The 22,909-nt window shown below is 40.7% G+C and overlaps 2 protein-coding genes across 5 annotated transcripts in view; one reads left to right on the top strand and one right to left on the bottom strand.

Annotated features, from left to right (window-relative positions):
• LOC125706399 (PHD finger protein 21A-like) overlaps positions 1 to 11,878 on the top strand; it is a 50,692-nt gene extending 38,814 nt beyond the window's left edge. The window contains exons 16-20 of one of the 2 annotated variants that reach the window (XM_048973084.1): positions 4,467 to 4,489; positions 5,406 to 5,561; positions 5,957 to 6,032; positions 6,745 to 6,848; positions 7,011 to 11,878. In XM_048973084.1, the coding sequence (XP_048829041.1) occupies positions 4,467 to 4,489; positions 5,406 to 5,561; positions 5,957 to 6,032; positions 6,745 to 6,848; positions 7,011 to 7,325 (674 nt within the window). In that variant the 3' untranslated portion in view covers positions 7,326 to 11,878. Of the gene's footprint in view, positions 1 to 4,466; positions 4,490 to 4,597; positions 4,741 to 5,405; positions 5,562 to 5,956; positions 6,033 to 6,744; positions 6,849 to 7,010 lie in introns of both variants that reach the window. The other variant, XM_048973083.1, reaches the window with a different exon arrangement.
• A 2,173-nt stretch (positions 11,879 to 14,051) lies between these two features.
• Positions 14,052 to 22,764, bottom strand: zgc:110699 (uncharacterized protein LOC325371 homolog). 3 transcript variants are annotated; one of them, XM_048973116.1, is made up of 9 exons: positions 22,654 to 22,757; positions 22,196 to 22,297; positions 20,875 to 20,916; positions 20,187 to 20,265; positions 19,820 to 19,876; positions 19,650 to 19,723; positions 18,848 to 18,992; positions 17,587 to 17,680; positions 14,052 to 14,635 (listed from the first exon to the last, which is right to left on the bottom strand). In XM_048973116.1, the coding sequence occupies exons 4-9, from the start codon at positions 20,254 to 20,256 to the stop codon at positions 14,446 to 14,448; spliced, it is 630 nt and encodes a 209-aa protein (XP_048829073.1). In that variant the 5' UTR covers positions 20,257 to 20,265; positions 20,875 to 20,916; positions 22,196 to 22,297; positions 22,654 to 22,757; the 3' UTR covers positions 14,052 to 14,445. The 3 variants fall into 3 exon arrangements, with proteins under 3 accessions (XP_048829073.1, XP_048829072.1, XP_048829071.1); XM_048973115.1 differs by lacking the exon at positions 20,875 to 20,916 and having other exon boundaries at positions 22,734 to 22,764; XM_048973114.1 differs by lacking the exon at positions 20,875 to 20,916.
• Positions 22,765 to 22,909: the final 145 nt, after the last annotated feature.

The raw sequence follows: 22,909 nt of genomic DNA on the forward strand, positions 1-22,909 counted from the left end.
ACGGTCCAAAAACATGCTGAGGCTAATTGGAGTTGCTAAATTACCCGTAGGTATGCGTGTGTGAATGGTGTGTGAGTGTGCCCTGCGATGGGCTGGCCCCCCATCCTGGGTTGTTCCCTGCCTCGTGCCCATTGCTTCCGGGATAGGCTCCGGACCCCCCGCGACCCGATAGGATAAGCGGTTTGGAAAATGGATGGATGGATGGATGGGTGGGATCTGAAAGGAATAAAAAAGTTAATCTAGGGACCCTGCACAGACGGCACAGCAAAATGGCGATCACTGCAGTGATTATGGCTCATATCACATTGATTCCCTCAATTTATGCCTGAAGTTTACAGCCAGCTTATGCCCTTGACTGATTTTTTCTCGCACCTTGTAGGCTCTTAGGTTCTGTGAAATTCGTGTCCATATCTGCTTTCTTACCAATATCCTCCTATTGACTTACCCATCAGAACAGAATTAAGTTCATTTGTCACTTGTATTTGGGTCGGGCAGCTGACAGGATCGATCTTGACTTCAGACCTTGGTTAGGGTCATGAGGACTGCAAGGGTCCAGACCTTTGGTTCCGCATGTGGATCTCACATTGTCAATAGAAGAGTTTGTTCAGATCCATTGACCTCAAAAAGCATTTTGATTATTCTGTTTTTGGTAAGGCATTTACATATATAATATACTGTATGAATAACTGCAGATCAGGTATTATCAGGTGGAATAAATTAGGAATGAACTTTCAACTTTCCAGTTGTCCATTCTGAGCTGAATATAGATGATGACTTACCCTCCAGGTGATCTTCTCTTGCTTTACTATGCACTTGATCGAATATACTATGAATTGATAAAAATACATGTTATTGTAATTAATCACCCCTAACATTAAAACCTATAAGCATAAATATTTACCAATAGAATCCCAAATCAGTGTATTATGAACACAATTTTAATATCTAACGATTTAACTTAAACTTGTGATATACGGTTTATTCATTTCCAACAAAAATGGTACTTGCAAGCAAAGCGAAACCTGAATTTCATTGAAGCAGCAAAGAGAAGGATGAAAGCAGATTTTTGTCAATGTGATAAGAATGTTTTGATGATTGTTGATGATTACTGCTTCACAAAAATATTGTATGAAATATTACATAAAATATTACATTATATGAAGATATACACCTGTTTTCATTTTTAGAAAAAATGTCCCTAAAATGAGTGCTGTATGGCAGCGAAGGAATGAAATGGATGCTAGAGAAGACACTTGGTTTTCTGAACACAGTAACTCAAAGTATCTTACTGCTTTTTTTCAACTTTTATAAACATGTTATAAGGGTCTGGATCTGATCATATTATGAGGTAAATCACACTAAAATTGAAACAGTGGTGCTTAGTGACAAGAAATAGATGGATGGGATGTTTGGAGGCTTATCTATATGTATAGGACCCATCTGTTTATTACTACTGTATTTACTTTATGTAATCTGTGATGGATCTTATTACCACTTAATTATATGGATTAAAATATGCAATGTACAATTGATCAGATCCACAATTGTAACTGCAATACAGAGAGCAGCTAAATGGAAAATTGGAGCCTGCTGCCATCTGTCATCTAAACTTATTCCGTGGATCTCTTGGTGAAATTTATTGTGGGAGAGTTTAATTGTCATTTTTATGGAGAAGTGGGGAGAGTGTGTAAGGCTTGTAATATTTTTTTTCTTCATACTGTGGAATTTGATTTTAATTTGATGAAATTTATCGCACGGAGTAGGGTAAACAACTTTACCATGTACTCAAACACCAAACTTCACTCTCGGCTGTGTGTATAAATGAAAGTGATTAGCCACTTTTAACCATTCAAACATGAGTTCAGCCATCAGGCAAAATAAAGTCGCTTGTTTTCCAGTGCTTTGCATTTAGTGGGGAAAGAATCGGTATACTGTCAATGAAAGGGCTAAGACTAAGAATTAGAAATACTTTGATTTGTAATTACAGTTCTATATGTTCTTGTTGATTGCAGCTAATCCATTCTATATACCGTAAATAAGAACATTCATTTTTGTTCAGTTTTTTTTTGCATCCACCCATATATTGAATAAAAGTGCTATGTCCCAGTTCATGAACCAATATCGGACGCGATTTTTCTTGTATTTTCTCACCTCGCAATTTTGAGCTTGATTGAGCATTTTTTGAGTACATTGAACTAAAGCACAATTTAGTGTAGTGTCAACACAGTTTTCCGGCTGCTAATAACATAGAACTAATTTGGGCTTTTATGGATGAGTGCGTGGGGTAGGCTTTGGCAGTATTGGACCAAATATTTAGTAATAACTCAGTTCCTACTGCCGTACAAGTCATGAAGAAATATAGTAGCTATTTGACATAAAAGATGCGTCATGATTCATTAGTGATGAACAAACATGAGATCAATATTTCACTTGTGTTATTCATTACTTGTTCCTTCAGTATTTCTTTTTTAGTTCGTCAGTAGTTCCTTCAGTAGTTTTCATCCATCCATCCATTTTCCAAACCGCTTATCCTACTGGGTCGCGGGGGGTCCGGAGCCTATCCTGGAAGCAATGGGCACGAGGCAGGGAACAACCCAGGATGGGGGGCCAGCCCATCACAGGGCACACTCACACACTATTCACTCACACATGTACACCTACGGGCAGTTTAGCAACTCCAGTTAGGGTCAGCATGTTTTTGGACTGGGGGGGGGGAACCGGAGTACCCGGAGGAAACCCCATGACGACATGGGGATAACATGCAAACTCCTTCAGTAGTTCTTTCAGTAGTTCACAAAGGTGTAGAGAATAATCAGATGAGGTAACAAATATAGTACTTACTTTGCATCCTTAACTGAACTAGTTTAGCTCTTTCTTTAAGGATGAACACACATAGCCAAAATATGAGCACAACCAATGAATTGAAGAGCATGAAATATCAAATCGTGCACCTTTTGTAGGAATTTTGTGAGTTCAGCTTAGTATTTCATAGGCATGTTATACTAATTTGTGAGCATGATGTAGTATATCACATACTCAAAATTAAAGAGTAAAAAACTTTGTGTGGCCCCTCTAGACGTCTGAATGTACCGTTAGTGTATCTGTTACAGTTCTTACTGAATGCTACAGAAAACGTTGGTCATAATACAAATGATAAATATATGGAATACAAATATTTAGACAAAGAATATAAAAAAATAAATGTCATTTTAAGACATGAACATTAAGGCACACAAAGCAGTGAAGTTAACTTGGGGGAAAAGATGCTCATGTCAAGTTGGCATGCAAGTAGAAGGTGCATTAAATGAATAGGTGTCATTTCAGAGTTATGTGTTACGACTGGGACTGAGTGTAATAACACGTTTATTGACTCTCCATTCGGTCATTCTAGAAGTCATAGAGTTTGGGGGGGGGGTGTGGTCAGGATTTGGTTAGGGATTTGATATGGGGGGATGGTGAGGCTCTTGTGGGATTACAGCAAGTCTCAAGAGAAACATAAAGTCTCAAAGGCAAAAATAAATGATGCTTATATGAGTGCTGCATGAGCCAAATAAAGCAGCTACAACATGAAAGCATCACTCTCCACTGTCCACCTACAGGCTTTTTTTTCAGTTTATGACGCTGCTCTCAAAACAGGTGAATGTTTGGGAACAAAAAAAAATAAAATTTGAAACCTATGTGGGTAATGTCTCAAAAAACAGAAGCCTGACAACAAATATTGCAAATTTACAATATTTTTATTCTATTTAGGCCTGCTTGTGTCAATAAATAAATAAGAATCGAGTAAAAACGATTCCTTGCCTTTCCCCTCCATCAGCTTCCTCGTGTGAATGAATATTTTTAATGTAGCTTTTTTGTAACATAATGACCAAAGATTTCACGTTATTTTCAACTGGAAAGAATTACTATAGGTCTCAATTAAGAATTTTTGCCTATATTATTCTACTAGTTGCGCATCAAAATAGGGTATGAGTTAATGTACTGAAATTAATAACACAGCTCTGCTATACATACACATTCTCAGGACCCCACACTCCTACCGTTCTGGGGTAACTTCCTAGGACACTTATCTTGTGTCTCAAACAGTATACCATAGAAGTCTCCAGAATCATCTTCAGCTTTCAGAAGAGCTGTAGTCTGGTGAAGTAAATTTGCTTGTTTTGTATCCAGGTCTCTATTATTTTGAGCCGTGCTGTCTCTCAGCTGCCTGCTTGTATATGGCAGCACACGCACAGCACACGCGTGGTGATTCCACGTCGCTCAAGAGGGCCTCGTCTCTGAGCACCTCTGTGATCCACACCACACATCCAGGCCCATGAGGTAGCTGATGAGGTTATGCTGCTTCTGTCTTGGTCGTGTCCCAGTCATGCGCTGCCCCCAACCATCACCCCCCCCCCCTCCCTCCCGCCCCCCACCTACCCACCATCCCGTGTACTAACTGCGCTCCTCCTCCTTTTACACGCCAGCCAACGAGGAACCCCTGTCTAAGGTATGTCCGACAAACTGTTTCTTCCTCCCCACTTCTTCCATTTTTTTTTTTTCCCTTTTTCTTTTTTTTTCCTTTTTTTTCTTTTCTCGTCTGTCTCATTTTACTCAGGTCGCCCTCCCAAATACAGCACTGTGGCGGAGCTGGGCTGCCTCGGCCCGGCCTGCCCTGCCAGCAGCCACCCTGCCTCCCCGGCCCCCGACAGGCCCGTCCACTCCCACACCCTCCCTGTGCCCAGCCCCAGCTTCGGGGATGTAAGTAGCTGCTGGAGAAAACACCCACACTGGGCTGGCTAGTAGTGGGCCTGCCACCCCACCCAAACCTGGTCCCCTGCCCAAATTCCCCCATCCCCAGCCCCTCCTACAGTGGCATCCCCCAGAGGACACCCCCTACCCCTAATCGGAGGTGGCCACAATTCCCCGTAGGGCCTTGACGTGCACTTCAACCCCTGAGGTAGCGACTAAACGCACCCCCATTTTGTTTCCAGTCTTTGCCGTACCATTTACATCCATCTGTCATTATTTCATTTTCTTTCCATGTTTTGTTGAAGCCTTACAAAGTGACAGTCTCCCCCACCCTCACATGATGACCTGATGTCATGCCTGTGAGGCTTGTTACCGTTTAACAGCCCGTACTGAAGTAGATACTAGTATATAAGTAGTAACTAATACCTATAACGAGTAGCAGCTATGGTTATTGAACACGAGTCTGTTCTCACAGTCTTGTGTTAACGTGCAGTAACCAAAAGGTCACAAAAGAAGCTTTAATGGTGAAAAATGCCGCCAGGGTCTGTCTGCAGCCCTAAGTGGCTAAATAAGACAGTGGCCGGTCTGTTCCTGCCCAGAGTCCCGCCTCCCCACACCTCAATTGATCCTGCCTAAGAGGCAGCAGTACTGATTGGTGCAATTCTTCCCGACAGGGAGACATCCATGAGGATTTCTGCACTGTGTGCGGGCGCAGTGGCCAGTTGCTCATGTGTGACACGTGCTCTCGTGTTTACCACCTGGGCTGCCTGGAGCCGCCCCTGAAAGCCATTCCCAGAGGCATGTGGATCTGTCCCAAATGCCAAGACCAGGTAAATGCAAGACATGGAACACGGCTCAGCAGTCCAGCGCTCGTCTTAGTCAGTGAACATGTACTGTTGTACCATGGCGATAGGGGGCGCCGTTAAGGCCATTTTGGCACTACGGGAGGCGACAGAGCGAGAGCGTGCTAATTTCCTGAGGGTGATCGGGAGATAAGACTGTTGCAGGCTTTGTAAGCTCTACCACCTGTCCCAAACATCATCTGTTAAGTGAAACACATCACTTCCCTAGTGTCCCGTCCTTTCGTCCGCCCATTCTGAACCCAGCGATAACCCGGATCCTCCTCGCCATCCAGCAGGGGAGGCCGCCTCTTTCTCATCCTGAAACATTGCACTGCGCTGAAATGAAATCTGTTTTCTCGTATCCGTCCCCCATCTCTGTGTAGATCCTGAAAAAGGAGGAGGCGATCCCGTGGCCCGGAACCTTAGCCATCGTCCATTCCTACATCGCCTACAAAGCAGGTAGACGGTCCGCAGCAAGCAAAAGTACTCAAAGTCAGAGTACAAGTAAAAAGTAAATAATATCTGGTTTCAAAAGACTTGTGTGAAAAATACTATACATTCAAACTATTCATCTTACAAAAAGCAGCCTATCCTATTAAATTCGCTGTATGTTACAGTGTATCACAACAAGGAAAATTGAGCTGCAAGAGGTTACTGTGGTGAAACTTGCTGAGGTTTGGCAGCACAGATTAGCTTTTTTATTCTGCGGAAAAAAAGATCAACCTGCAGGCCAAATTTAATAATGAATGATAAACATTGTGTTGACCGGTACTTTGAGACCTCTTATAAATGGTGAGTGATTAACCAGTGCAGTCATCTCCATTATTTCAGTAGATGCTCTAGTGCTGCTAACATTGAATATTGATAAAGTTCAGATATCAAACAGCAATTTCGGTATGTTAACTGATATATTCTACATTTTTACATATTGTTTTCTCATCAGTATATAATCAAAAATAAAAAACCGAAATCTATTGCTCAAGGATCGTGAGAGAAAAATCACAATCTTGATTGTGGGTGGAAAAAATCAGGTACTCAGGTGCATTGCGGGCACTCATTTTGTTTTTGGTGAGTAACAACAATCAAGCAGAATGTAGCGGAGTAAAAATTCACTATTTGGTTTGGAAATGTTACAAAGTAAAAGCTGAATATATGACTCCTCGGCCCACAGCTAAGGAGGAGGAGAAGCAGAAGCTGGTGAAATGGAGCTCTGAGCTGAGGCAGGAACGTGAGCAGCTGGAGCAGCGGGTCAAGCTTCTCAGCAGCTCCATAATGGTGAGGAGCCCTGTGGGGTGGCTAGTGAGAGCGGGCCTGGGGCATCCTGGGGGGTGAGGTCAGGAAGGGGGGGGGGGGGGTGCTGGAGGGCCAGCAGGTAACAGCTAGTGCGCTGTGCCCTGCTCTGCCTACCATCTCACTCCCCTCCTCTTCTTTTTGCAGAAATGCATGGAGACCAAGAACACTATCCTGTCCCAGCAGAATGAGATGCAGACCTCCTTAGAAAAGGTCAAGGGCTTAGTCCACCTCATTCAGAGCGCCCATTTCGGCCGGTCACCGGACACCGTGTCCTCGGACAGCATTGGTGACCACGTTACAGACTCTGGAGGCATGGACTCCTCTAACAGCACCAATGCCAAGAGTGACGCACACATAGACGAAGGTGATGGAGGAGGCCATGACAGTAACGGCAAAATCTCAGAACCTTCCCAGAATCCTGTGCTGCCCATCCTTGATAGCTCAGAGAGGGCAAACTAATGCCCGGAGTCGTCACGAACAAAGAAGCAGAACACTGGATTCAAATAAACACACAAACCCAGCCACTCTGTGCAAAGGTGGTGCCCACAGTTGCCAATCTATATATGTATCTGTACATAGGTTTTTGTTTCGTTTTCGTTTCGTTTTATTGTGCATTGTCAGACTGTGTCATCAGTAGATCTCTGCCAGCTTCGGGAACAGACAATGCTGGCTGTTTTTTTTTTTGTTTTTTTTACCAGCGCCACACCAGTTAATGGTAGGAAAGAGAAACAGTTTTGATGATGATGATAATAATAACAATAATAATTATTATAATAATAGTTTAAAACAACATACCAGTGTGTGCCTGCAGTAGTCGCCCTTGAGCCTCTCTTGGGGATGTTTTGTGTTCATTTGTGTTAGTCCTCAATACCAGGGAATTTGGATGATAAGCTGTCCAAAGACTCGATGCTCACCTTCGGGTCCTGCTGTCGGCGCGGAGAGAAGCTGAACAGGAAGCAATGCGAGCTGGTCTCTTCATGGCTGTGTCAGTATTGATTCGGTACCAAGAACCAAGGAATCCCCCTCACCTCCTTGCCCCCATCATGCTGGGAGGCAACTGGTGTGGCCTGCCCCCCCCCCCCCCTCTCCCCCAGGGTCATTTCATTGTCCATTCTCTGTGCATCTCTGTCTAACTTCTACTGACACTAGCGATGACATTGCAAGAATGCAATCTCTAAAAAACAAATTTATTTATTTCATTTTTAAACATTTCTTTTATAGGATAATATTTTCAGGTCTTCCTAGCGTTCAGAAAATTTAAAGTGCTTTTCTGTTTCGCAGCAGTCATTTCTAATAAAAGGTATTAGACTTGGAATAGTTTCTGTAAATAATTTTCATTTTTAAAAGGATCTTTGCATTGAAGATATACTTCTATGTTAGATTCTGAACTGCCAAATGCTAATGTATCCAAATCCAGCAGGGACGTGTCTTTTTCTTTCAAGTCAATCACAAAAACAAGATATATGGAGAAATGCGCACCTGTGACATCAGGAATTTCGTGAGAGATTGTTTTATCAGGTGCATCTGCAGGGCTCCACGGCACGGCAACGTCTACAGAGGTGGAGGAACATCCGAACTGAAGCACAAATCCATTTCCCACAGGTAGCGAGAAATTGTTGTGGCGCGTCACCTTTCCAGCAGAATGGCTAAGAGTGGTGAGATGCAAGCCATGGCCTCAGGTCAGAGGGAGAGACTGCGGAGGGATGTAGAGCAGAAGCTGGGGGCCTGCCAAGTGACCCCAGCGTCCGCTGCACTCCCTGGACATACATACTGGATGCAATGTGGCCATTAGAAAGTTCTAGTCCCTTGTCGTGAACATTGTTCCCTTGAATCAAATGTCCATTTGTATAGAGATTAAAATTCCTGCCTGCTGTATTTTCATGCAACATCTACAGAAGCAAATCCCTGACAGTCTTAGGTGGGTATAGTATTGCAGGTCCATCTGTCTGCAGTCAGTAAGCATCTTGCTGGCCATTTTCACCTACGCTTCCTAGCAGGACTGAAGTGTCCCTTTCTTCATACCTCACATATCATTTTTATTGCATATTTCAGTTTGTATCAGTTTTCAGTGCATAAACCTTCTTGTTCATTTTGGTTTTTCTCATATGACAGAATCATGTAAGACGTTTTTAAATAATACTGATCTTTTACGTTGGTTTTAGAGTGGACTCCAAATGATCTTGAGAAGCTTATTCCAGCAAAACCAGTGTATAAGAACAGTATATATATTTGTTCACGTTGGGAAAGATGACATGGAGAGAGGCTCAGAGATGTAGGATCAAACCCTTTAGCTCTAAACTGCTTTAGACAGTATTGTTTCTGAATAATCAGAATTCAGGTCTTTGGTTTTCACATCTTCACAAAAACAATAGTCAAGACAATTTCATTTAAACTTTGACATAATGTGATTTAAAAGAATGTCATTTTGTTAGACGTTTAAGAACAAGACATCATAAGGGCTTACTGAGCTGTGTGATGCTCCACGTTGTGCATTGAACATATCAGCGTATAGCTTAAGGATGATTCTGTGTATGTTGGTAGGAGTAATTCTCTATTCCTTATTTTTACTGCCTTCAAAAACCACTTTGCTATCAGTATACTTTTGTAAGTATTGACAGCAGGCACTGGTCATATCTATTTCCAGAATGTGTTTGGTTATATATTTTCGATTGAGGTGTTAAGGTTCTAAGTCCATTTCTATGGATGATGTGTCTGTGTTTTTTTTTTTTGTCACTTTAATTCTTGTTTTTGAGAATTTAGATCAAAAAAGTGAGACAAAAAGCACAATTGTTGTCATCTGATGCAAAAAGTGTTCCAGCAAGTCTACCAGGAACATGTGGGTTCTCTGATGATGTGAAGACATTGGAATTTTCACGTCTTGTGTTTGTTTTCCTACTAGTGTGGTCTGTCCTTGGCTTTCAGTGAGTGGCATGGAAAAGCGTTTGTCTAGCAGTTGCCTTAATGATTGGTTTCTCATCTCAAATTTGAGCTGTTTGTTCTGTATGGTATTGTAGGTCAGATCATAGTGTGCTTTGTATATTGAGTGTTCTAAGAGCCTCATGGAGTAATGTGCACATTCCCAGTGGGAAATGTTTCAGAGCTTTGGTCTGAAATGGGGGAAATACCATCTCTGATTGATTGGTTGGTTTGTGGTTTCATGCTCAGATCCCAGCACATGAGTAGTTTCTGGTTTCCATGACAAAATGGCCTTCACTGTTGTTGAGGGTAGATGAAGGCAGATTGTGATGGACAGTGAGCCATATTTACCAAGAAAATGTGAGATTATTATTTTATTTATTTTTTTTATTGCCAGGTCTCCCAAAGCACTTTTTCCATAAATGCCTTGCTAGTATTAATTTCTTTTAGAATATATAGATGAATTTAAAATGATCAGGCAAAATTTCCATATTAAAGGTAATTTTAATGTAAATTAATATTATAAATTAATATTCAAGGTCCCATTCTTTTGCTGAGGTTCACAGTTTTAACCCACTGGTATGAACAGTGGTGCTAATATCCGTGTAATTATTTAGCAAAATTTTAGGTTTTTTGTGTCCTAAAAATGCATGTTATTTCTGTAGTAAGATCAGAAACAGTTTTGATGCTCGGAAACTGATAGGCTCCTGTTGAAGCCAGTGATAAATTTAATACAGGGAATCAGTGTGGAATGAGTCACAGACTTGATGGAATGAGGTGTGAACCGTGCATTGTTAGAGGATGGCATACAGAGCTATCCAATCTTTTCAGTTAAATGGATGTCACCTTATGCAATTTTTGAATGAGAAATTTATGTTCTCAATATGTTCTGCTGAACAAATGAAGAACATTGCGAACCAACTGATCATTTCCCATCAATATTCCCATTGAGAACAGACAGGCAGTGTGCTTCTCTTTGCACTGGGCAGACAGGCTTGTGGGGAATCTGCTTGGTCTCTCATTTCTGTTGAGCATAATTATATTAACACTGCCTCCTGCTGGTGCCCAGCGCTGAATGTTAATGAACTTTGAGAGTGGGGAACAGGTCAGACATGCAAGTCTGGAGTTCTGTGTGACCAGAGGGAACAAACCAAGCATTGTATGGAGTCACGCTTTAACGTTCAAAAGCCAGTATACCCAAAGAAAACTTCGCCGTGCATTCTGCTCTTCTGAAGTCTTTTATATGCATTTTGAATACATGCCAGTTTATCTTGTATTGGGGACACTTATTTTTTTTCCATAGAGTACCTTTTGGGTCCATTCAGGGTGTTTATAAGGATACGTGATCTTCATCAAAGGGTTTTGACTCTTTTGTGAGTGTGGGCGGGCGGGGGGTTTAATTTTTAATACAGTACAAATTGCCAAACTGCTTTTTATTATTAAGAAGAACCATTACTGTTCTAAAACCATTGCCAGATTAACTGGCCTAACATAACAAAGTACTGGTGTGTCTGCTGCTCCATCCATTCCTGTAGCACTGACTCTGTCCATATCCAGAATCCCGTATTGTCACACGCGTGGCCTTTTGCTGTTATGGCCTCATCCTCACTGTACTATGACCTTCTGTGACCTTCGGTGACCTCTGTGTTGCTCACTTTTTAAAGCCTCCACTGTCATTTCAATTGGAAGACATTTTGATTGTGCAAAAAAAAATAGTTAAATCTTCCACTGTTTTTAACTCAGATGCATTGTAGCAATCTGAAGCCACAGTAATGGGCAAAACCAGTGTGCTGAACCTTATGTGTAAGTTGTTTATTACACAAGCGACATATTCTTCTATTTTTTGTTTTTTTTTTTCCTGGATTTTTAAAAAGGGATGTGTTAATTTTCTAACTCTTGTTACGGAGCCATTTTGTTGACGTTAGTAAAGCACTGGGTTTCTGTACCTCCTGTGTCTGAGCCTCACCTGTGACGACTTATTTGTATGCAGTGTTTAGCAAATACCTTAGCATCGTTGGAAGCGGAGATTAGGAGCATTTTGATCAATTTGTATTTATTTATTTTCCATTTTGCTAAATAAAAAAAGACACCAAGCAGTTGCCTGTGCTGTTCATTTCTCATCAAGGATGTTTTCATCACTTTTAATGCGGGATGTTTTGTCTGGAAATGCTCTAAAAACATAGTACTTTGCGGCCATCACTCCATTACTCCAACGGGCAATGCTTGTGAAACCCTGTGCTATAATAGCCTTTTAACTTTTTTTAACTGTATTGGAAACATGGGCTGGAAAGCTGAACTGAAAGTCAAATAATAAATTCTTCTGTAATTGTGCTTTGTGTGTACCCCAAACCTTCCTTCTTCACAAAGGCAATAATCGGCAGTTAGTCACTGTCAGATATCTGCCCAGAGTTATTTGTCTATCGCACATTCTCAATAATCGTTATATCACCCGGCCCTGTCTCATTATTTCAAGAGAGGTGATAATGGTGTTTCAGAAGGAGTAACCATTATGCTATCAGTGCCATTAGCTAGGGTGACCAAATAATCCATGTCAGGAAGGACACTTTGAGCTAGGATTTGAAAACTACCATTTCAATTAAAAGGACCTGGATTTCACTTAAGCACTGAGTTCTTTCTGTATGCTGATTGGTCAGTCTCCTATAATCACGCACGTGTGACTAATGCTAATGTGAAACAGCTGGATGAGTATTTCAAGCAAGGAAACAAACTAGTCAAAGCACAAGAAGAACTGAACAATTTAGCCAAGCACTTTGCAAAACCTAAAGTAGCTTAAAGTGTCCTCCCTGACTTAGATTATCTGGTCACCCTATATTTGCACTGTGTAACAAATTATAGGGTGAAAGAGAGAGATTAGCTTCATCCTATTTAGCACACTAAAGGCCGTGTGCCCTGAGATACTAGACAGTGATGACGTATTTTGATGTACGATGTACAATTTGATGTAAAATGTGTAAGTGTATGCAAAGAGCCTGAGTGCACAGGGATTTCTTGAAAGAACTGGGTCACAATTAAAGAGGTAAACAAGACGCGCTACAACAATGCTTTGATTTGTGTTGGTTGCGTTTGGGGTTGTCCATCACTGTAGCCCAAGCTCTGCAAACATTCGTTACACAACTTTGCACACTTACGTTGAAACTTCTTTGGAGGCATGTTGGGCAACAAAAAGCTGGCAGAATTCCTTGTGCTTGATGTAAACATTAGTCGTCATTGATGCAGTGCATTGTGGTCAATATAATTAGTGAAAGACTAATTCAATAATTCCATGCGGTATTTCTCAAAGTGTGGATGAATTACACATCAAGCATGCTGCACATGGCTTATTTGAGGAATGGGAACCCTTGAATACTTATACAAAGTGTGGCAGTGTTTAAGTGTCGTCCGAATAGGATAAATGGAACAAAACCGGAGTGTGTGCTGGGTGTATCTCTGTACATTATCTGTGCTACTCCCTCCTAAGGCTGCATTCAACGACCGAATGCATCACAGTGGCATGACAAGACTGTCCCATTTCGAAGGCTCCTTCAAATGCGGACTAGGAATGCATCCTTCATTTCCTGGGCCGTGATGCATCTACCTGATGGGTCCATCACAGACAACATATCCCAAGGTTCATCACACGTACCATCAAAGAACGCAGCCTACAAAGGCTACAGTCTCTGAATTGTAACACAGATATGTGTTTCACAACCTTTTGTGGTTATTTTTGTCTTCAAATTAACTGACTGCTTTTGAATACATTTCTAAAACCGAATAATATTATTCCATTATTAATCCATTATTATTATTAATGGAGTGTGTCATCCCCTTTCTTAGACCTCATGAAATAATGTTTTACTGAAATTTGTTGACTGACTTATACACTTTCCTGTGCGTGCTTCTACATATTTTGTGTACTTCAAAATTAATAGCACATGTGTTACTGGAGAAATGGCTAGCGCAGAGCCCTGCCCACAGTACTTGAGTGTGTCTTGTGATGGACTGGCATCCCATTATCCTTGTGCCCTATGCTGCCTGGGACAGGCTCCAAGATTCCCCGCCAATTTGACCAGGATAAATGGTCAGAAGCTGAATGTACATTAAACACAAATAAGGAAGATCTCACCAGCCCCTATCTGTGTCTATAAGACTGCTATGAACATGTTCCAAAAAGGGTTTTATATTTGTAAATATAAACTGGAGATGTTTCTGGGTAACAATCAGTAATTTTTATAATGCATTCTTTCTCAGGCAAGATTGTACACATGTAAATGCAGCTGAAGTACATAGTTTTTATTTAATCATTTTAGAATAACTTTTTTGTGACATTTTCCACAAGCTATTTTTAAAAAATATACCAATGTTAAGTATAATGTTTTGTCAGTGTCCATTCCTGGTAACAGGTGTCGTAAACCAAGTACCATGTCTGTGAACGGAATTTTAACAATCAGCTTAAGCATGGTAATGAAAATGTGTGAAGATGTGACATATAAGTTTAAGAGCAGAATCTATCTAAAATCAACACCTCTCTAGATGAGGTGTTCAGACTGGCTATGGCTCAGTCACTGGAACGTTGTGGGTGAACCCCTGCAGACCTGCAGTCCTCGTGAAGGCATGCACCAGCGTGAGGGCTGCCCTCCTCAGAAGTGAGCGGCATGCTCTCGGCTCACCATTGCATGGTCTTGCTGCGGGTGAGTTTGTTCTTCAGGGCATAGCCCACCTGTAGCATACGGGAACGCTTATCCATGGCCATCTGCTGCTTATGAAAGGCCAGTTTCACCTCCAGGACCAGCTGGGTCATGGCACTATCCACTACAGTCCAGTCTTCTGCCACAGACAGCTCATAGAAAGCACACCTGCAGAGGGGCCGGGCCACCGCATGAGCTCTGGAAGGACATGACTTAAACATCCATTATTCCCTTCCTGGAGTGACAATTCCGTGTGTCTCCTAAAAGTCGAAAACTTGCATTTTGTAATTATTATCAAATTAAATAATTATGAGGTATAAACACTGCTGAATAAATTCACTCCACGGGTATTTAAAATACACAATACTTTTGTGATTCACTTTATACGTTATATTTTCCTCCCCTATAAAACTGCTTGTAAATGATGTAATTTACAAAATGAAAGCAACACACACTTTAAAAATGTTACATAAAATTATGGAATCCTTAATTCTAAAAATTTCTAAAAAGTTTTCAGGATATACCTCGTTGCGCTCTGCCGCTTTTACCTATATCCAGCTTTGTCTCCGTAATATAAGTTTGCTAAAAATGTAAAGTTGTCCGCCTGATGGTGTTTTCGCCACTCGAGCGCTGCAATATTTTGTTCATTCAACCTATGAAATGTTCACAGTTTCTTATTAAATCTGGCCACTAAATTAATCTTTTCTTTTCCACTGAATAAAAAAGACAACTTTATTCTGCTAATAAGCTGGCAAGTTGTTTCACTGCCAGCACCAGTGATATTAGACAAAACTATATCGGTTATGGATTAAATTTTCCAGATATACAGAAGATTTGGACCTGATAGCCCAACCCACTTTCGCTGACATTATGGTGCTAAATTTTGAGACCAGCTTTTCTGTGGGGACATGCTGGAGTCATTTTTTCAGGCCCAGTGCCAGTGTTTTGTGATGGAAGTGCATGGAACTAGTTTTGGATTGGAAAAAAGTCCACTAAATTGATGGAAAGTAGACATTTGAGAGGCAGGTGAAGAGAAAATTACAATAATCTAGACAAAATAAAATGAAAGCATGAATTATGGAAGAATGAGGGACAAAGTAACAAAATTTGAAGATGTTTCCAACATAAGCGGGACAGCAATTGCACATGTTTCACATGTTTGCCAAAGAGATCATCCAAAGTTTTAAGGGGTGAAATAATAAACTTAGAAAAGGGACAGAGACTCAGTTGTATCATAGAGGTTACACTCTCTGAGCCAAGAAGGAGGACCTGTCTGATTAAAAAATTTTATCGCATTTCACCGGTCTTATCCTCCCTTCATTGGCTATCAGTTAAGTCTCGGGTTGACTATAAAATACTGCTATTAACCAATAAAACATTGAATTGCCTTGCACCAGAATACCTTAGTGATCTGCTAACCTCATACAACCCTCCACACTTGTTTCGTTCTCAAGGCGCAGGATGTCTGTTAGTACCTAGGGTAGAAAGAACTACGGCAGGCTGCAGAGCTTTCTCCTATAGAGCTCCTCAGCTGCGGAATGGTTTTCCACCGGATGTCCGGGTTTCAGGCTCAATCTCAATATTCAAGTCTAGATTAAAAACACACCTGTTTAGTTTAGCGTATAGGGACACTAGTTCTAGCTCTAGCTAACTCCTCACTCCCAGTCAGACCTATAGTGTGAGGTATAGAGCTGGGTGGGGATCGGTGCCATTGGCTTTGGATAAACTGGACTGTCAGTGCTGTCACTCTAGCTTCACAATCCCTTGTGGAATTGGAGTGCTGACATTTCAGGGACTCCCCATGCCTGCGTTCCCACTTGCCTCTCCCTCCTACTGATGCTGCCATAGCCATATCTGCCGGAGCTTGCACTTTGCACTTCATATTGCACTCACCTAACTGTCAGCACTGCCTATAGTCTCCCCTACTTTGACTAACTGCACATTTTATTTCCCCTACTCCTCCTGGGGGATGTTGCCTGGAGACCTCAATCTATCAAGATGTCCAGCACACCCTGCTACATGTGACGTCCCTGCATCCAGCTCGCCATTCTGCCTGTGTCATCTTCCATGTATGACCCGCTGCCTTACTTCTGGTTGCCTAGTGATTGGAGGGACCGGCTTGTCATCTCCCCCCTGCTCCCCAGTTGTGTCTCAAATTTTATGATTTGGACAGTATAACTCGGCACTTAGCCATCTCTCCAATTTGACTCTCCCTGCCGGCCCCTGGGGAATGGGCTCCCCCTTTGAGTCTGGTCCCTCCCAAGGTTTCTTCCTCCTTGGGAGTTTTTCCTTGCCACTGTCGCCTATGGCTTACTCACTGGGGGCTTTGGGTGGGGATGCTGTAAACCATTTTGAAACAATGTAATGTTGTAATAATGAGCTATACAAAAATAAATTTGCTGTTGTTGTTTGTTGATTGCAATTTAACTGCATGTACATACTAACAAGAAGAAAACTAATCATTGAGGAACCCCGCAGGAGAGTGGCTAATGAAGACACATGATTACCCAGAGCAACAGAGAAATATCTATCAGAAAGGTGTGAGGAAATTCACTGCACCACTGTCCCACCTAAGCCCACCCAGTGATTATGCCTTTCAGTCACAACACTGTAGTCCACCATATCAAAGCTGCATTAAGGTCTAATATTTTCAAAATAGTGTACTGAACAGAATCAGCACTCATAGGATATGATTAACAACCCTTAAAAAAACTGATTCGGCACAATGTCTGTTACGGAAACCATGTCTTGAGCCTCCATGACTTCTAACAATTGTCCTACTACAGCGTTTTCTGTAACTTTGATATAAATCAAAGTTTGGCTATAGGTCTGTAATTTTACTAACCTCTTTGGTAGTCTCTGATTCTGCTGCCAGTGTTTGTTTTTGAAGACTACATGACTGTATACTTAATTATACACCTGTGTCAGCAATAGGTGTGGCTTAAATAGCCAATTCTTCAAATAAACAGCGGTGTTAACATACTCTTGACTATTTCACGTATAGCCACAATTACTAAATTGGACTATATAGACGTCATATAGGTTACAATAAGCAAACATAATAATTAGTCGCGTTCACCTAAAAAGCTACACTGGAAATGAGATGATGAAGATGTGACCTTAGCTCGTTGGCCAGGGCTTGTCCCTCCTCTGTCCGAACAACTCGTCCATTCTCCATGTCGCTCTTATTGGCCACAATTGCAATGGGCGTGCCTGCCAAACACATAAAATGGTTCAGAAAAACAGCTCTGATACCACTGGGGCAAACTTCCTCTTTTCCCTGCCATGCAAGCCCAGATCGCTCTGATGGCAGGAACATAACAAGTTCCATAAACCTCTTTGAAGTAAAGAAGAAGGCTGGGCACCATGGAGCTACTTTACTGCATCTTAGTCACCTTTATTACATTTCACTATGCCTCAGAAAAAGGCCTGTTTAATAAAAGCAAGCATCCTCAGCACTTTTATGGTTTAGAATTAGAACCCACCACAGCACACAGTGCACGGCAATGAAATGTGTCCTCTGCATTTAACCCATATGTGACATAGCAGGGGGCAGCTAATTCAGCGCCTGGGGAGCAGGGCTTGGGGGCAGTACCTTGCTCAGGATACCTCAGTGGTGTCTTACTGGTCAGGGATTCAAACCTGCAATCTTTCAATTACAGGTGTGTTTCCCTAACCATTAAGGTCCCACTGGGTGGTTTAGCAGTTGGTCATGCTGTTTTGGCCGGTCTATGAAGCTGGTCAACCTAAACCAGCTAGAATAACTATCATAAGCTGGTTGAAGCAGCTAAACCATCAAACCATCATGCGTTAACGTACGTTAAGCTGGTCTGTATCATAAATTGGTCAAGCAGTTTAAGCTGATCAAGCTGTTTTTTTCAGCAGGCAGCACTGTGAATACCAGTCAGGTCTTCAAGAAATGAGCACAGCTGGACACATCCCCCTGCACGAAGGACTCAACTATACATGCGTATATATCACATATATATGTGCCCTTGAGAGGTAAAGTGGGCTATCCCACAAAAACAAAGTTTTGAGAAAATGAGCTCCAAAGTTGAAATTTTTTCAAAAAAATCAGTGTGTCTATACCCTACAATTGATATATATCATAGGCAGCATAGAGGTATTACTTAGATAATAACAGCTTATCCAGTTGAATATATTCAATAAAAAGGGGGTAGGGGTCAAAAATGTGGGATAGCCCACCTCTCAAGGGCACATATAGAGCAAATGCTTTTGAGAAAACCGGGTCACACTAATCAGTAGCGCTTCCCTTTTATAAAGCAGTATTCCAAAATTGCAAACACCCTCCCCCCACAACAATTTGAATGGTTTTTTCCACACTCAATCATGGACTAATAGGTGAGGAGCCAACTTTACCAAAGGTCTGTTTGAAGTGGTCAACCTGCTTCTTCAGGTTTGAGATACACAGAAATGTGTTGCGGTCCGTCACAGAGTACATAATCAGGAAGCCGTCGCCCCATTTGATGTAACTCTCCAGAGTGTTGGCAGTGGGTCCCAAACACTGCCATGCAGACAAACACAATAGTCAACAAACATGACAATCAAAGCACAGTCAAGCAAATGTGACAATCAAAGCCTGAATAACAAACAGGCTCACATCAAATAAGCTAGAACCTGTTTCTGGAAGAACCAACAAGGCTCCTACAGTATTTTCTAAGCTGCCAGAGCACTCAAAAGTTTCATATTTTGATCCTTGTGACAAGCAGATGCATTTCATTGTTTTAATTCCTAGTTACTTAGAGGACATTTTACCTAAAGTAAAGTAAAGTAAAGTAAAGGAAGGCTTTGGAAGGTGCTGGATATACAAGAGCAGGCCCAAATTCTGAACATTGCACATCTAAGGAAATTCTGCACAGTATTTGCCAGTGTTTGTCATTCAAAGGCACTGATTCAGTTCTGTGGAGGATCTTCTTCAAATCAGGTAAATCAATTCAGAACTGATGGTAGCCATGTCAACAACATCGGAAGGAATAAATCGATTGAACTGAGTGAGGAGTATTCTGTGTGTGTTTATAGCACTATACATATTTCCTGATTAAACATCTTCACTCTTTACAATTCTTTCAATCCACTGTTTACTTGGCAAAATCTATAATCTGTTTTTGCATTAATTAAAATGCCGACAAGGGGTGCACATTGCTTGAATTCCCCTGTTTACCTTGCTGATTGTGTCCAAGATCTCCAGATCAATTGCTTCTTTGTCCACAACTCTCTGACACTTATATGTCACCTCTGTATATTGAAGTCACAAGCAGGTGCAGTTATCCATATAAAGTCAGGCTGGGTTCTTATGTAACTGCAGTAAAATGTGATTCATGGTAGCGTTACCCTTTTTATGGTCATACTCTCCAATGAAACGCTTGGTGATGAATCTGACGCAGAGCGCTGAGGGGAACAAAGCAAAGCAGGTTTTTATAAGGGCTCCCTGAAATATTTACGAGGAAAGTTAAAGAGCCCTAAAATTCCAAGAACATAAGAGGTTCCTTAAACAGCCTGAACAATTAAAAGTTGTTCGGTTATCTTTATTGTAAGTGCCATTGATCATTTCACCTATATAATCCCATTTCCTCTTAAAATAAAACTATATAAAATAAACTTTCACCATTTTGATTGCTCAGTCCACATTTTGCATCCTGTCATAACGTTGGACAGACATCCTACTGCTCTTAATTCAATGTGATCTGTGTTTTCAAACCTGTCTTGCCACAATTGTCCCCTCCAAGTACCACCAGCTTGACTCTGTTTAGTCTCCCACCGTCGCTCATGGTGAACAGCTGTATTGAAACATTTCAGTAATTTCACTGGCTGCACTTTTTCCATTATACTTCACATAGATAACTAACTGCCTTCCATGCACAATGTCTCTGAACATCAAGGAATAAACTACCAAGACTGATGTATTGAAGTGTAGTGATGACCGTTTTATGTAAGTCTTTAACCCTATCCATTTTGAGCGTTTTTCTACCACTTTGATTTTAGGCTTTTTACATGGCAAGTACAGAAGTCAGACAGGTATGTTGTATGTTTGTTGCATGTTCTGGAATACTTTAGTGCCCAAAATTGCAACTTCGACGACCGGATCGAGTACGTTCTCTCGATTCCAACGATGCGCGATTCATATGTGTGCGGTATACCCATCCAAAGTTATAAGTGTGTGATTACGGGGTGCGGAAATCAACGCATTTTAGGTTCTAAAGATTAAAGCTAAAATCTACACATTTCGTAGTCTCCTACGCGGTTATTCAGTGTTCATGTTAAATCCTATCGATATTTTCAGTCGATAGTAATTTGAATTGTATTTAATTTAAAATTAAGTAGACTGTACCGCGCTATTCTTTGGTAATCAGTATAATTCTGACTATACTATTTAAAACATTACTCACAATGCGTTGCCTTGTAGGTAGATGTTAGTGGCTCGCAGTTTTCTGGTTGTAAGAAAAAAGGAGTGATTGTCAAACCCATAAGCGTTTTCAGATCTTGTTAAAAGGAAAATATAAACATCGCAGTCACTTTATTTAGATCCACATCATGATTATCTACTGCAAATTCCTTTCCAACTGGTAACACATTAGCCAGTATCATGGGCGTTGTAACGGGACTGTTCAGCAGTAAAATGCATTTAATTTCTTTTGCGTTAAAATAAATTTATTTGCAGATTTTGTTTCCAGATCTAAGCATTCTTTTCCATAGTTCTTGTTAAACATATGTTTCAAATAATTAATAGTTTTTTTTTGGTCTGCAGCTTCGATCCACTGGACTCAGGGAGAAAAACATCTGTTGTTTAGGTTATGATTGTAACTGTGTAAAATAAATTTAAAAATGTCAAAAAAAAAGAAAAAAAGTTTAATATGTAATGAAACAAACAATTTATTGGTACAATATATCCATCCATCCATTTTCTGAAACCGCTTATCCTGTTAAGGGTCGCGGGATGCATAACACCGGAACCTATCCCGGAGGTTATGGGCGCAAAGCAGGGAACAACCCAGGACTGGGCACCGACCAGTCCCATGACAGATACAATAATTTGTGAGTTGCAAGCAAGCGATATTTGTATATTTTTTGATGTTTTTTTCCAGAAAGGTTACTGTTCACCCTTTAAACATATTAAAACTGCCTACATTATTCATAAAAAACACCTTAAACCAAATGACATATTAGTACGTTGCTGATGGGGTATTCGAACTAGCAATCTTTCGATTACAAGTGTGCTTCTCCAACTATTAGTCCACTACACTGCCACACAAGTTCACATGTATTTTTCCACTAACCATAATTGCAATTCTAGCCCTCATATGTGTCATATGTGTTTTAAATAGCCTACATCCGTCTAAATTAGTACACTTCACTTGTCAGACTTGGATTTTACAGCGATAACAGGCATTACGCGCGCGGAAATATTTGGCCTCTAAAGATGAGGTTACACGTCAGATTGTCACAGTAAAATAAAATGTCGACGATTAAACTCATCTAATAAGGTCAGTTTGTCTTACAGTTTAATGTAACTAACAGGTGTTCATAAAATATATTGCCTCGTTACGTAGTTGGACGTAACATCGCATTGTTTTTGTGGAGGCTTATGTGACGTATTCAAAGTGCGCTCCGTCTCTTCATGGTTGCAGTAGGTGTCTGTGGTTTTGATCTCATATGCATCAGAATTTAGAAATTAAGCATTGGTAATATATCTATATATAAAACACATGCCTGTTTCATTCCAAACGATTAAAGCTCAAATATAAGAGTAGACCCGTCCATCCATCCATTTTTCAAACCGTTTATCCTTCTGGGTCGCGGGGGGTCCGGAGCCTATACAAGAGTAGAACATGAAAGTAATTATCCCGAACATTTTAGAACATGAAAATAAAAAAATCTTGTAAGTCACTATATTTATACTAATGGAACAACATACATTCAATATTCTATATCCTTAGTTTTTGTATTTTATTTAGAAGGTAATTAAAAATGTAAAACATTTGCGAATGTACGTAAAGAGAAGAGCTTAAAAATAACTGATCTAGATAGCAGAATAAGGAAAATAAAGCAAGACAGTCACTGTATTGGGAAATCAGAATACAAAGTCTTGGAATATTAGTCAAATATAAAAAATAAAGTATATAGCCCAGAGGAAAATAGCAAAACTATAAATTAATAATTGAGTTTACTGTATAAATGTTGTACCGACTGTCGATATGGTTTATTCGATATAATTTTTAATATACAGTGCTTTACAGCAGATCAGTACCTTCGTCCGAGCACAGCTCGGACATTAAACACAGTAACGTCAGAAGTTACAAGTAAAAACATCCCGCATTTTCGACCGTATTACAATAAGTTGAACAGCGGCATTATTAGTACAAACATATTTTTTTTGGAAAGCATTTTTAAAATACATTTTAAAATACATTTTAAAAATAAGTA

This window comes from Brienomyrus brachyistius, chromosome 13 (genome assembly GCF_023856365.1).
Source record: "Brienomyrus brachyistius isolate T26 chromosome 13, BBRACH_0.4, whole genome shotgun sequence".
In the NCBI taxonomy this organism is placed as follows: domain Eukaryota; kingdom Metazoa; phylum Chordata; class Actinopteri; order Osteoglossiformes; family Mormyridae; genus Brienomyrus; species Brienomyrus brachyistius.